This window comes from Peromyscus eremicus, chromosome 16_21 (genome assembly GCF_949786415.1).
Source record: "Peromyscus eremicus chromosome 16_21, PerEre_H2_v1, whole genome shotgun sequence".
Lineage (NCBI taxonomy): Eukaryota > Metazoa > Chordata > Mammalia > Rodentia > Cricetidae > Peromyscus > Peromyscus eremicus.
In genome coordinates, this window is record NC_081432.1 from 12,761,950 (window position 1) to 12,777,332 (window position 15,383).

General features: G+C 34.9%; 1 protein-coding gene across 8 annotated transcripts in view; it reads right to left on the reverse strand.

The window, feature by feature from the left end:
- The window catches only part of Pcdh15 (protocadherin related 15), a 623,956-nt gene that overhangs the window by 417,126 nt on the left and 191,447 nt on the right, over nucleotides 1–15,383 (reverse strand). For all 8 annotated transcript variants that reach the window (XM_059244010.1, XM_059244012.1, XM_059244013.1 and 5 more), the window contains one exon: nucleotides 4,482–4,637. In XM_059244010.1, the coding sequence (XP_059099993.1) occupies nucleotides 4,482–4,637 (156 nt within the window). The remainder of the gene's footprint in view (nucleotides 1–4,481; nucleotides 4,638–15,383) is intronic.

Sequence of the window (15,383 nt, forward strand, 5' to 3'; positions counted from 1 at the left end):
AACATTCCTGCCACTGAATTTGTTTGCAGAGTTTCCCTGTACAACCAGTTGTTGTTTCAGGTGTCAGTATGCGAGACAGGAAGATCTGCTTTTAGTTTGAGCATAGAACCTAAATTCTCGAAACTTCTGTCTTATAACAGAGAGAGTTGTGAGTCCAGACTCTCCTGTTTGCAGGAGACTTTCTGCTCACTGAGTGTGAAATGTGTATTGTTTTTATTTACTAGTCACAGCCTTTATTCCCCAGTTGCAACAGTTTGTGTAAAAATGTGAGGATTGTTCTTTCAGATACCATCTAATTTATTTTACATACGTAGGAATATTAAGTGACTACTTTGATCTGTCATCCTTAGATCTCTGGCTTCCAGGTATGGGTTCTTTATTTTCTCATCTCAGTAAGCTTGGATTGATTTTAGAATAATTTTGGTGATTTTTGTTGTTGTTGTTGTTGTTTTGAAATCAAAATACAATTGCAACATTTCCCTTTTTTCTTTCCTCTCTCCAACCCTTCCAATGAACCTGATCCCCCACTGGCTCTCAAATTTATGGCTTCTGGCCTCTTTTTCTTTACTTGTGGTCATATCCCAAATATATAAATATAATCTTCTCAGTCCACATAATGTAACTTGTATGCATATGATTTCAGAGCTGACCAGCTGGTATTGGATAACCAGTTAGGGTCTCACCCACTGGGAAGAATATTATCTCCCCATCACAGCATTCCTAAGTTGCCTGTAGTTCTTCGTCTAGGGTTGGAGTCCAGTAAGATTTCCCCCTTCTGTGTTATCATGTCAGTTGATATTATCTTTGGTCAGTTATTGTTTAGACAGCCAGACTGCTGATATTTCATGAGTATAGTTTCCCTAAGATTTCTAACAGATGCAATCTTACAGCAGACATCCTGTCCCTCTGGCTCTTACAGTCTTGTTTGCAACAACATATCTTAGTACTATGTGATATTTACTTTTCTTTAATAAATTACTAACATGTTGCATGGAATTTTATGTATTTACCTGTTTGCTGTCTGTTATTTCAAAAGGAAATTTGGGGGTGGGATATATGTAAATATGTTTTGAGAGGTAAAAGATATGTAAAGAAACTCCAGGGTATGGATATATGTATTTTTAAAGACATTATTATTGATAAAAATTTATCTTCTGAACTAGCTTAAGAATAAACTGCAATTTATGCTTCAATTTATTTTTCAAAACAGCCATTATAATTACTAATGATATAATTGTCCAAAGTTTGTTGAGTTGCCAATTACCCAAAGAGATGAAATTCCTTGCACTGTCTTATGTTTTACTTTCAAGTAAGAGATAATAACCTTTGTCATAATCATCGATTGAAATTTAAATAAAATATTAGTAATTTTGATGAATTTCTTACACACTACTAGAAAAACACACTTTCAAAGATTATTAGTACCTAGAATTCAACACATTTGTAAATGTACTCATTGTGATCATAATAATGTTCAACAATACTCTAGCTATAAGCCTTGATACTTATTTCTGATTCAGATATACAATAACATGCTTACCCCAGTCTATCAAATGGCTTATTAGTCAGTAGTGAAGAGAGCACCAAAGGAAGGGTTTGGGTTTGGGTGTAAACTCTAATGTTTCTGGGCTATTACTGTCACTTTAGATACTGTTCAGGTCTCAATTTTCTGGTCTTGGGAAGAAAGAGAGACTAGTCAGGGTCTGAGCTTGGAAAGTTTCCTTTATAAATCTGTTATTGTGACTTTACATGTGCCTTGCATTTTATTGCAATGTCAAATAATATCAAACCAACAATTTCTTAAATCCTGAATGACTTTTTAAATGTAGGTTTTAAGTGTATTAACCTTGTAGTAAATGGGAAAATAGCCAGAGAAATATCTTGTATGTTGTACTCTTGGGCAAAGCAAAATAAATTCTTTTAATTTTATAGGTAATATTGTAGATGATATTTTGTGTACACATGTATATACAGAAGTATTCAAATATATCATACACACATGCAAATACATATATGTATGCATGTATAATGTATGCACAAACTCATACATATGTACATACATATATACACACATACACACTCATATATATTTACACACGCAAATTTTGGCTCATTAAAACAGGAACTATCATCATAGAACTACTCAGATAATGAAAGATGATAACAGCAGAAATTCTCACTTGATATTGTTGACAAGTATAAACAAAACCTTGATTTTAAAGACACAAATATGTATCAGAGTTAGCATGTGAAAAATCAGGAGGGGAGGATGTGACCAAGTACACAGTCTGTACAACCAAAGATAGAGTCGGTGTGTTAGGCTTACCTCAGCTGTCTGTCACATACAAAGCACTGGATAGCTTTGTAGAAGAAACTGGATTGTTCAAAATAATGGGTAAAAAATGTCACATGGCCCTACTTTACATCATTCAGTTATCCAGATGCTGTGTGAGTTTATGGTCTGAAGAAATCAATGGTCGATAAATATGGATCATCTAGGAGAACATGATTTCTGGAGTATAGATCCTGAGCTAATTTTAGATGAGAAAGGAGGAAGAGCTCACAGGATAGAGCACAAGCCCGGCAGTGGAGATGCCTGTGGGACACAAGAAAGTTTGAGCAAGGTGAGACACAGGACGAGAAGAGCATTGAGAAATAATGAGACTGTGCAGGCCTTGACGATCCACTAAGGGAGCTGGTCCTTTCCCTGATGATAATGTGAAATGATGCAGCCTCCAAGCAGCAGAGTGATGTGAGGGAAATGGTATCTGAGAAGTATTATTCTCAACAAGACAGCTAAATGACCGTGGGAGAGACAGAAAGTAATCAGGAAGTAGAGAATGCCTTAAAAATTAAATTAAGAGCATTTTAAGTTTCAGTAAGAAAAATGGACAATAGACAAAGCAGGAAGAAAATGAATGTGAACTAAAAACAGATTTTTGCCTAAGCTAGAGCTTTGCCTAAGATAATTTGTCCATCAGTTTTTATCATTCAAGTTAGCAATCAAACATGGAAAACTCTAATGCAAATACTGTACTTCAAATATTAAAAAGAAAACATTTAAAATGAACTTTGAGCCAGAGGCATGGGAAGTAGTCAGAATCTGTGGTTACTGCTGGACCAGATGGAAAGGTTTCAAAGACAGACTGAGTCCCTGACCAACATGCTTCACTTTTGATCTTCAAACATTTTTTTTTTTGGTTTTTCGTGACAGGGTTTCTCTGTGTAGCTTTGCGCCTTTCCTGGGACTCACTTGGTAGCCCAGGCTGGCCTCGAACTCACAGAGATCCGCCTTGCTCTGCCTCCGGAGTGCTGGGATTAAAGGCGTGCGCCGCTGCCGCCACCACCACCCGGCTTTGATCTTCAAACATTTTAAAGTGATATTATTTTAGAAGATTCATCCTCTATTATTTAATTTTACCAAATGTTTACAAATACAAGTTTTTGCACACACAAAACATATTTAAATTGACTTTAGAGATTGCTGAGCTGAAAGTATAAATTTTGTGTTTACATCCAAAATATACTGATGGCTTCCTATAAAGTATGTATGAATTTAAAGAGAAAAACATTTTGAAGGTAAAAATAGTCTTATATATTGAGTGTAGTTTTTAATAGCAACTTAATTTAATTATGCGTGAGTCTATATTGTCCATTGGAAGTGAATATTATAGTTACTCTGCAAGTGTTTTCTAGCCAATATCTAACTACAAATTAGTAGAGGAACCATTACTTAAAAAAATCAGAGAAATATATGGTTAAAGGGAAAAATACGACAATAAAAACCAATTTTCAATAAAATCATTAATATCACTTTTTAAAGATATTTTCAAAATGTCATCTTGATTTCCATATAAGAATTTGTAGTAAAAATAAAATAAAATGAAAAGAATGTGGTTGCGGTTTCTGTTTGAAGTTTCTGGGTATCATAGAATTAAATTTTAAAATAAATTGTAACAGGCTACCAAAGGACTCACTTCTGTAATTTGAGACTAGAGAAGGTGAGGCAGAAGATCAACAGGAGTTGGAAGTTTGAAGCCAAAAGGAGCTGTCTGGCCTATGTATAGAGTATATCTTAAAACAACAACAAAAAATAAAAATAAAAATAAAAAATAATAATAATTATTAGTCAATAACTAAATAAACAGTTTCACAAAAATAACTTCTTCTGATGCCTAGTGAGATCATTTCATAAATATAAAGTTTTTTTTTGCCAAATGCCTTTCAATAAACACAAGTCAATAGCATGCCTTGAATTCTCTCAATATATTCTATAATAAAAAATACAGTCATTTTCATTTTTTTCTGTAGCAACATGAATTGCTGGAATGCGATTATAAGTTATCAGAGTTCATTTTTTTCTAAGTCTTAGTTCTTACAATGCATTCCTATTACTTCTAGGATCCAGTGGTCATGATTATAGTGGAATTACACATTTTACAATATAAGCTAACCACATACATCAACACAAGGGCACGGACCTCATTCACGGTGGCATAGTAGCTTTCGTGCTTGAATGTGGGTGAGTTGTCATTCCTGTCCCGCACCACAATTCGCACTTCATGATAGATCACTGTGCCAACCTTCTTGTTGACACACTGGACTTGCACCACGATGGAGTGGATGTTCATGGGTGGCTGCAGGGAGAAATGACATCTTTTTAAACACAGTTTTGGTCAGGGTCTGAGCACTGTCAACACACTTGACCACACATTGCCAGTTCAATTACTTTTTCTCTTTGCACTATGATAAACTAGGAAATAAGACAGTGTTGGCCTGGTTTAAAAGGGAAGATAATCATGGTTATTTCATTGTTTAATTCTACATCTAAACATATAAGGTTTCAAGTACTATTAGGATCATAGAATTTTGCTGATGAATAAAACCACAGAATCAATACTGAGATTTTCTGGAACAAATTTTTTTTTCTTTATAAAGTCTGAAGGAGTAATGACATTAACTTTATTTTTTTTTTAACAAAGTATCAATGAACTACTGAGGGATGAGAGACATTATAACATTTGTTCATTTATTGTTTATGAGGATAGATGTTTACTAATGATAAAATTAATATGAGAAAGAAGATCAACGCACAAGCCAACCAGATTCAAACTGCACACACAAACACATATACATTGTCTATCTTTCATCTCTTCTATGTGCACCACTTTTTATCACTACCAGGCTCATCAAATTTTCCCTCTAAACATTATTTTGTCTAAATAACCCTCAGGGAGCCTTCCTGTCTTAAATATCCTGTCTCTACCGTGCTACATCTTTACAACTTCTACTATTAATTTTTGTTTAACTATACTTCTCACCCACAACTTCATGTATTCTGTACTTTAGATGTTTGTTTCAATCTGTGTCCCTTGATGAGACTTTAAGCCCCCTCAAATCATGGGTTACTATTCTAGTATACTAGTAACATCCCTCTATCTAGCAGCCAATCTGTGCCTAGTACAGATGAGTAAATGCCATCAGGGTCAAACCACCTCATTTCTCACCCTGTTTCCAGAAATATTGTCTGAATGACCTAGGAAAGTTTAATTTATCTCTAGTGTTTACCTGCTTACCTCTGACAGTGGGAATCCAACAAGGTTAATGGGATAGTACTGCAATCATTCAGGATTACCCACTACTGGGAACTTATTATAAACACTTACCGGATGTAAACTATCTTCCATTCACAACACAGTGACTTCCCATCACCTTAAACTTTTACCATGTATTTATGGTACAATCAACATTATGTTTTGTCCTGTTTTAGAAGTACATAATGACCTATTTATTATTCATCCATTTGCTGTGTGCTGTAGATCCCTGGAACATCTTTCTTCGTCCTTCAGCAGTGTTGGTTTCACTGGCCAGCCTCCTCCCGACTCTTGACTATGTGCCCATGTCTGACAATGTCCTAAGTAGATCACTACCATTGTACATGAATTAAAACAATATTTACTTCATAGTATGAGCACATCTGTGTCAATCAAAATTAATATGCTGAATCCATCCATGAAAATAAAATAAATGGGATCTATACAATATAAACTAATAATTTTGGATTATATGATAAGCTACTTAATATTTAGGTTAAACCAATCAAGTGGAAGGTTAATGATCCCTGGGACTGAGGGAAGTGTCATGTAAATAACTACATGCCACATGTGGAGATCAGAAGAATACTGCAGTAAATATGTTTAAACTGCAGCAAAATGTTATTTAATCAGAAGGGACTTTCATGAGCAACAAAGACAAAGAGAACAGACTTGGTAAGTGGTGGCCTCCTTAAAATACAAGTAAAGATCTTTACATGAGCTGTGACACTATTCCGTGTTGTGATGTCAAACTGACATCAGCGAAGGCAGTGAAGTCACGTTTCTGGAAATTCCAAGTGACCCGAAAATCACGGGAACAATAAATAAATACCACAACTGAGGACAAAGTCATCTTAATAATTCACAAAAAAATAATGTTGCAATTTTGCAATCATACATGTAAGTCCCCAAATTTGTATAATTAAACATCACCTAAATAGAATAAGTGACTACAGACATTAATATGAGCACACACTGACGAAAGATTGATAGTAAGAGTTACTCTCACATGTCCACACTGAAAGTGGAGGCTGGACCACTAATGTAAAGCCTATGCTCATTACTAATATCAGGAGCATAAGAACTTGAGATAGCCAATACCATTCTACAGGTGAACAGGAAATAAAGCAAGTGCATTTGGAGAAAATTTGGTAACTTTCAGAGGTTAGAAAAAACAAAAATTTGCCAATCTAAATAGTTTTATAAGAGGGCCTCTTAATAAAACGTCATCAAATGCAACAGAGCAGTCCACCAGCAAACTCATCCGGAAAACTTTCAAGCTTCAGCTAACGGACTGTTTTAAAGGACTGAATCATAGAAGAAGATTCCCAGAAAGAATTAAACAACCCCTGTGTCTTTACTGCCAGTGTTAAAATAGTTGCTTTAATAGGTTAGTAAAAAAGATGCTGTTCATTTTAATTGTAAAAATAAAAACAGAGTAAGCATGCTGACTGCTCTCCTTGGCAAACTGTTGGAAGACAATCAGGTGAGTTATGTTCATCTGAAGTTATTCCTCTTCTTAATATTTCAAGAAAGACATATGAAACCACCTATCTCCACCTGCAGTTATACATGGGACAGAAGCTCTGAGACAGAAAGGTCACAGGCTTTCAAAGGGATTTAAATGTAATGTATGAGGATCTCCCTCTTGGTCCAGCTAAGTACCCGTAAATTAGATATAAACAAGTCACCTGGAATTGCTGTCATTCTCAACTTCAGCTCCCCATGCAATGCTTAGTGGCATGGATGAACTTAGTAGGCAATAAATTCCAACCACTATGGATTACACTGAAGTGAAGAGTTCCCTACGGCTAGTATTTAAGGCACAGTGTAATTTTGTATTGGAATAAATTCTATTCTCCTGTACAGAAATGTCATAAATACATCAAGTATAGTCTCACTGAGTTGATTAATCAGAGTTGAGGGACTCTGTAATGCTTATGGAAGTGTCAGAGATTTTAGGGACTCTGTAATGCTTACAGAAGTGTCGGGGGAATTGTGGTTGAGCTTTCACAGCTACTGGCAAAAGCCAGCCATGGTAATTCTTGGATAATCTTTCATCTTGAATTCTCTTTACTTGTTCTATTTATGAAACAAAGAAACATGCAACATATAAGTTGTAATGTGTATATGTTTAAAATAAGCACATTCGTATATACCTAAATTTCAAAATGAAATCATAATGTAGTATTTCAAAATCATACCTGTATGTTTATGTATTTGCGAATTTGTGTAGAATAAATGATATAAATCACCAATTTATGAAGTTTATCTTCGGAAAGTAATATTGAGAGCATGAGGTGAAAAAGAAACATTCCAAAGTGTGTAGGGATTTTGCATGTAAAAATATGGAAAATCAATCACTTAATATAGCATGTGAAGGCAAGTTATGCAAAAGAAGTCACTGATGTCAACACTATAGATTATAACACTCCTCTATGGTATAAGGAAAATTTTATATTTTTAGAAACCTATTCTCTGAAGATTAATGATTTGAAGTTTCATTGTTTAAATGAAAATATTTTTTGCAAACCTGTAAGATTTGATCTTATATTTCAGAGTATAAATAAGTGTGTCAAATTCTTACAGAAATGGATGGTTTTGTCATGTCCCCTTCCTTCTGCCTATAAAACTACTTACTACTTCAGTAGAATGAAGAATTATTAGTATTTTACATTTAAAAAGGGAAAAAGTGAAAAGGTGTTCTAGAAATATATATTTCACATTTCTGAGGCTTGAACCCAAGGCCACACATATGGTAGGCAAGCAGTCTACCACTGAGATATATAGTTCATCCCTGAAATTGATTTGCAAATGAAGAAACAGAGGGAATAAATGCCTAGTGCTGTCTACTCATTCAAAAATTAAACTTAATAAATACTGGTATATTTATAGGAGTTAATTAAAGAACAAAACACCAATTGAAAAACCATAAAATTAATAGATATTTCACACTTTTTAATAGTATTTATTATATGTAAAGTTCTAGGTTGGTTGAAATTAATGTGACCTAATCCTTGGATACTAAGAATAATTCTGTAAAATTTATATCAAAGAGGTATAAATAATCACAATGAAGATAAAACAGACTGGTGAAGATTATGGAGTATAGAATAAGTCACTATATACCAGTACCTGATTTGTATTTACATATCATTTATGGATCTGTGGCTTGTTTCTTGGTGGGAATTCATCCCTATCATCACAAACATGGTAGTAAAATAAAAAAGAAGACAGGAATTTGAGATGGAGACATGAAGGGGAAGAATGTAGAGGGAGTTGAGAGGAGGGAGTAGAAATGACTAGCTGATATCCATGAAAGGTCTGCCTTTTTCTGTGGTGATACATTGTGTATCAAATAAAGCTTGCCTGAAGATCAGAGGACAGAACAAGTCACTAGATTAAACAGAAACCAGGCAGTGGTGGCACATACATTTAATCCTAGCATTAAGGAGGCAGAGATCCATCTGGATCTCTGTGAGTTCAACGCCACCCTGGACTATAGGAGACTGACTCAGTCTAGGAGAGAAACAGAGCCAGGCAGTGGTGGCACACACCTTTAATTGCAGCACTTGAGATTTCATGCTTTTGCTTGGGAAGTCACATGCCTTTAATCCCAGCTTTAAAAAGGAAGTGGTACAGTGGGCAAAGAAAGGTATATAAGGCCTGAGGAAATAGGAACTAAAGTCTTTCAGCTGAGGAAAGCTTTGCAGGTTAAGGAGTCCTAGAGGTAGGAGGTGGCTTGTTCCTTTGTCCCTCTGATCTTTCAATATTCACTCTAATATTCTACCTCTGGGTTTTTATTAAAAGACCATTTAGCAATTCGTGTTATAATTTTCTGAAGAGAAACAGAGGAAGAGTAGATGGAGAGGAGAGGAGGTCAGGGAGGGACTGGGAGGAGAAGACAGAGGGGAAACTTTAATTGGGATATAAAAATAAATAAATAAATAAATAAACAAAAATTTAAAAAAATGGAGAGTGTATATGTTCAAGATAAAGTGTATACAAATATGAAATTCTCGAAGAATCTGAAAGATTTTAATCAACTTTAGCATCTATCTAAGACGATGATTGAGAGAACAGTGAGATTGTCCTGGGTTCCAAGTGGGAGAAAGGAAGAGTGACAAAGGAGTGATGCTGATGGATATAGTTACAAATGCAATTGGTGACAAGGCCACTCATCACAGCTAGCAAATGAAGAGTGACCCGGGCAGAACGGATGAAACCCCTTGTGCATCTCTGATCAGTTCAGAGAACTGAAGGTGTTGGGTTCTCTTAGGTCATCACTGTCACTGACCAAGGGCTTCCAATCTTTGCAGTGAGTTTCAAGATATATATATATATATATATATATATATATATATATATATATATATATATATATATAATATGATTGGAGGACATCCAGATTTCTTTTATTAATCTAATTGTTGATTATATAGCAACAGTGATCATTTCATAATTTATAGTGATTAAGGAATATTGGTTTTATGAAATAATAAGTTGGTCTTTCAAAGATTCTTAAGTCTCTTATTGTATACACTTGATTTTTACCATTTCTGACTTGTGATTTTATAATTTTTCTGGCTTAGGACGCAATAACTGAACTGAACATAAAGGAAAATAGTGGAAAAAATGATAGTTAAATCAATTTTTGAAAATTGACAAAGAGTTTGTATTCATTAAATCTCTTACAAATGTTTTATAATCAAATTCAAATATTTGAAGCTTGGCAATTTTTATATTTTTATTTTCCTATGAAATGTTTATTAAAATAATTAGCCTATTTTAAAACTTTTAATTTATAAATATTTTTATTTACATTTAAATTTGCTTTTGTTCTACATAACCATGATTATACAAATATGGGATCATTCCTAGCCTCAGTAGGCAGAGGGCAGACAACTTGGCTTGGATGTCTATCTCTAGAAAAGAGTTCCATTATCAGTGGTTTAAAAAGGAAGTATAACTTAAGAAACATATTTGGCATGACCTCACCTCTCTTCTTTGTCATTCAGATAAATGATTATTTAGTTGTTCTTTATATCAACAATTTGAAATAAAATAAATACAGTCAGCTTATGAACTTGTTATTCATTATAGAAGATGGAAACTTTGACTCTTTCTCTCAAATTTATAAAAATACTCAAAATGAATCAAAGGTCAACTTCTAAAACAAACTGCTAGAACAAGAGATTTAACATTGACCTTGAAGGCATTGATATGGTAACTGTTCATCCTTAACGATAATATTCTCCAAAGTAGAGGAAACAAAAGCAAAGTTTGCCAAATGGGGATAGAATATATCAAACCCAGAAGCTTTAGTATAGCGAAGGAGAAAACCAACAGGGTGATCCAAGTTGTCATATATTAATAGAATGGAGAAATTACCAAATGGTCACCCAAAATGTTAATACCAAAATATATGAGGAATTTGAAAGATTCAATGTGAAAAAATTCCAAAGAATTCAACCAGAAACATGCAAAAATTGTGAATAGACACATCTCGGAAGAAAATTTAAATGACCAAAGAAGTTTTAAAAAGAGATGAATTTCATTAGTTTAGTTGTCATGGAAATGCAAGTCAAAGCCTCACTAATGAAACCTCATCTCTCCTCGGCTAGGATGTCTGTTATGAAGAGCACAAAAGGTAGCAAGTGCTACTGAGAATTGAAGAGGGATGGATGCTCATACACTTTTGTTGGGGATGCAGATATAACACAAATGTGGGGAAAGTGTGGATCTACCGCAAGGCACAGCTATCCCACTTCTGGGTATATATCAAAGGAAAAATGACCTCAGCATATCAAAGAAAAACCCTGTGTCTATGCCTGCTGTGGAATACACTCAGTATTTAGACTGTAGAATCACCTTAGGTGCCTAGCACAGAATAGTAGATAGAGAAAATGTGGTACATATGCATGATAGAAACTTCCTTAGACATTTAAGGAAATGATACTCTATCATATAGCAAAACCGAAGGACTTAAAAGACTTTATGGTAAATGAAATAAAGCTAGATAGGGGAAGAGAAGTACTTGTGTTCTCTCGGATATAAATGTTCTAGATACAGTAGGTTGGAATTTATGATAGTGATTACCACTTGATGGGAAGGGTGGTGGTGGGGCTGACAACAGGAAGCTGATGTACAGGACCACAAATTAGACAGACAGAAGTAACATTAGGTGTTCTTCCTAAGAGGTTTTTTTTTTTTTTTTTTTGTGTGTGTGTGTGTGTGTGTGTGTGTGTGTGTGTGTGTGTGTATGTGTGTGATATTCCACAGTAAGCTATTGCTTATTTTCTAGATAACAGAATAGTAAATTTAAAGGCTTCACACACAGTAATGAGAGGAGATGGAAAATCAACCATGGCTTATTACTTAGATTTGATGTTATAAATTGTATATACATATTGAAATATCGCACTAAAATCCACAAATGTGTATGTTTAAAGTCATCCTAAACACACAAGGAAAGCAAGGAAAACTGTTACTGTGGAACTGGGAGGCATGAACATAAAAAACTAAAATAACACATGAAAGACAGAAATGTAGCATCAAACAATACAAATGCACAAAAAGATCCAGACCTGTGGGGAAGAGAGTAAAGAATACACAGAGCCAAAACATTGACTTTTTTTTTTAAATCTTAGGAAAGTATCATGGTATGTCTAAAATACAGGAGAATCATCTCCACTAAAACATTTCCGTGGTAGTTTTTTTTTTCTTTAATAATTTGAACGAATGCAAAGTCAATGATTGTAGCATGGAGCTTGGCAGTTGTTTGTAGGCTTAAACATTATTATCAGCTTGGCCTGGCTGTGAAAAGCATTCATATTTTTTTATTATGGCTCATTATATTCATAAAAAGAATGAATCAAATTATTTGGTACCAACTCCAAGGATTATATTTCTGGCAAATACTCCATGTTTAATAAGAAAGTATAGTTCGGTTTTCATTCATAATAATTCACTCATTTATAGCCAGGCGGTGGTGGTACATGCCTTTAATCCCAGCACTCGGGAGGCAGAGCCAGGCAGATCTCTGTGAGTTCGAGGCCAGCCTGGACTACCAAGTGAGTTCCAGGAAAGGCGCAAAGCTACACAGAGAAACCCTGTCTCGAAAAACAAAAAACAAAAAAAAAAAACAAAAAAAAACAAAACAAAAAAAAAATTCACTCATTTATAATGTGTGCTTTGTCAGTATTTACATTTTGAATAGGGATGCATTCTAAATTAATTAAAATTTAATATATTATATATGTATATATATGTATATATATATATATATACACACATATACTGGGCAGCATCATAATAAATGTAATCTCATTGTGATAAACAGGCACTCAAACCATGTTCAAATACTTATTCCACAATTTTTAGTGGAAAATGTTGACAAGGAATATTGTTAAGAATAGCCACTGGTTAATCTGACCCAAGACCTTTACCTCACACTGCCACTTCAGACCCTTGTGGGAGTCATAGCCACATGATTTCTTACATAGTTTGACAGAAGACCCTAATCCCTTACCACCCACCCACCCTCCAGGCCAAGAGAAAAGCCATGTCATCACATGCATGTGTTTTTGCTGCATCTCAGTTACCTCACCTTATTTGCGGATTATGATATCAGGGATGAAATCCCAAAAGTTCTACCATAAAACTTCTAAAGATAATTAAGAATTTTAGCAAAGCGTCAAGATAAAACATCAACTTATAAAAATCTGTAGCCTTTTTTAAAACATATCAATAACAAACATTCTGAGAAAAAGAGATCATGAGAACACTTTCATCTAACAACAGCTTCAAAAAATATCTATGAATAAACATAACCAATGAGGTAAAAGGCCTCTATGATAAAAAGTTTAAGTCTCTGAAGACAGAGATTGAGGAAAACAAGGAAGGATTGCTAGTGTTCATGGATTGGTAGAATGTTGTAAAATAATCTTCCTACCAAAATAAATGTAAAGATTCAATGCAATCAAAATTAATACACACACCATTCTTCAAGGAAATAGGAAAGATATATGAGAATTCATATGGAAGAGCAAAAGGCCCCAGAGAACTGTAGCAATTCTGGACAAAAAAAAAAAAATGATACTAGAGTGATTGCCACACCAGATGACAGCTACATTCCGAAGTTATAGTAGTAAACACAACATGGCACCATCACAAAAATAGGAAAGTAAAACAATGGGAGAGAGTGAATGAAAGACCAAAACAGGAGTTCCCTTAACTACGGCCATCTCATGTTTCACAGAGATGCCAAAAATATACACTGTAGGAAAGACAGCATCTTCAACCAGATTGTGCTGGGAAAATTGGATGTTCACTTGCAGAAGAATAAAATTAGACCCATATCATTCACTGATACAAAAATCACCTTCACATAAATCAAAGACCCCAGTGTGAAACTTGCAATGCTAAAACTTCAAGAAGAAAATATACGCAAGCAATATCCTAGAAGGTATAGGAGTAGAAAAGGACTTTCTGTATAGGACTCCATTTTTTTTTCAGGAAATAAGGACACAATTTGACAAATAATGTCATTTATAAAAAGAGAAATAAAACTAAAAATCAATCAACCAAAGAAGAAGCCCATAGATTGCACCTGTTCATCTGATGGAAGATTAGTATCTATAAAAAAAAATCAAGAGAACAAGTAGCCCAACTAAAAAATGGGCTACAGATATCAACAGATAATTCTAACAAGAAGAGATAGAAATTGCTGAGGCATATCTGAATTTCAACATCTTTAGCAATTAGGGAAACACGCACTAATTGCAATTTCATCTTATGCCAGTGAAAATGTCTCAGATCAACAAAACAACTGACAATAAATGCCTATGAGTGTACAGGGAAAGGAGATTCCTCATTCACGGTTGGTGGGATTGCAAACTGGTCCAGCTATTATAGAAATCAATGTGTGTGTGTGTGTGTGTGTGTGTGTGTGTGTGTGTGTGTGTGTTGGGGGATTCTCTATAAGCTAAAGATAAATCTATGGCGTGACCCATCTACACCCATTCTTGGCCTATTCATTGAGGACTCAACTTCTTATTGTAGAGATGCTTGCTTTATTCACAAAGGTTAGAAAATGAAAATTGCAGATGCCTTTGACTGATGAGTGAATAATGAACCTGGTACATATGCAAGACTGAATTCTATTTAGTTGTAAAGAAAATGAAAACATGAAATTTGCAGGTAAATAGATGGAACTGGAGAACATTATACAGTAAAGTAACCCAGACCCCAAAAGACAAAGACTGCATGTTCTCTCTTATGTGTGGATCTTAGCTCTGAATCTTTAGATGTGCATCTCTATAACATGAAGTCATCATAGAAGTCAGGAAAGAAGAAAGAGAGCATGGGGGAGAGGGGAAAAGGAGCTCTGGGAGGTGTGGAGAATATAGTAGGAATCAGGTGGTGTGAAGAGGGAAAGGAAGAAAATGGGGAGGGAGTTTAACTGGGGAAGAAGGGGAGGGAGAGATAAAGAATGCTGGGGGAGTTTGAAAATTCCATAGGGACACATATCAGTTTATGTCTAGGAGTGGAAAGGAAGCCATGACTTATTTCGCTGCCTGTCAGCAGCAGTTTGTGAATGACTCAGTACAGGTGGGTGTGTAGGAAGACTGTAGACAGAAAGACTTCCACTGTGACAAATGCAGCCCTAAAAGCAATGCTGCAGGTGAGGACGTGATTCCCAAGAATCCAAGAGCCAAATATCCTAAGGGAAATAGTGATCAGAGTAAAAGGCAAGTAGAGAGAGCCATTATAGACTGTGTGCGGGAT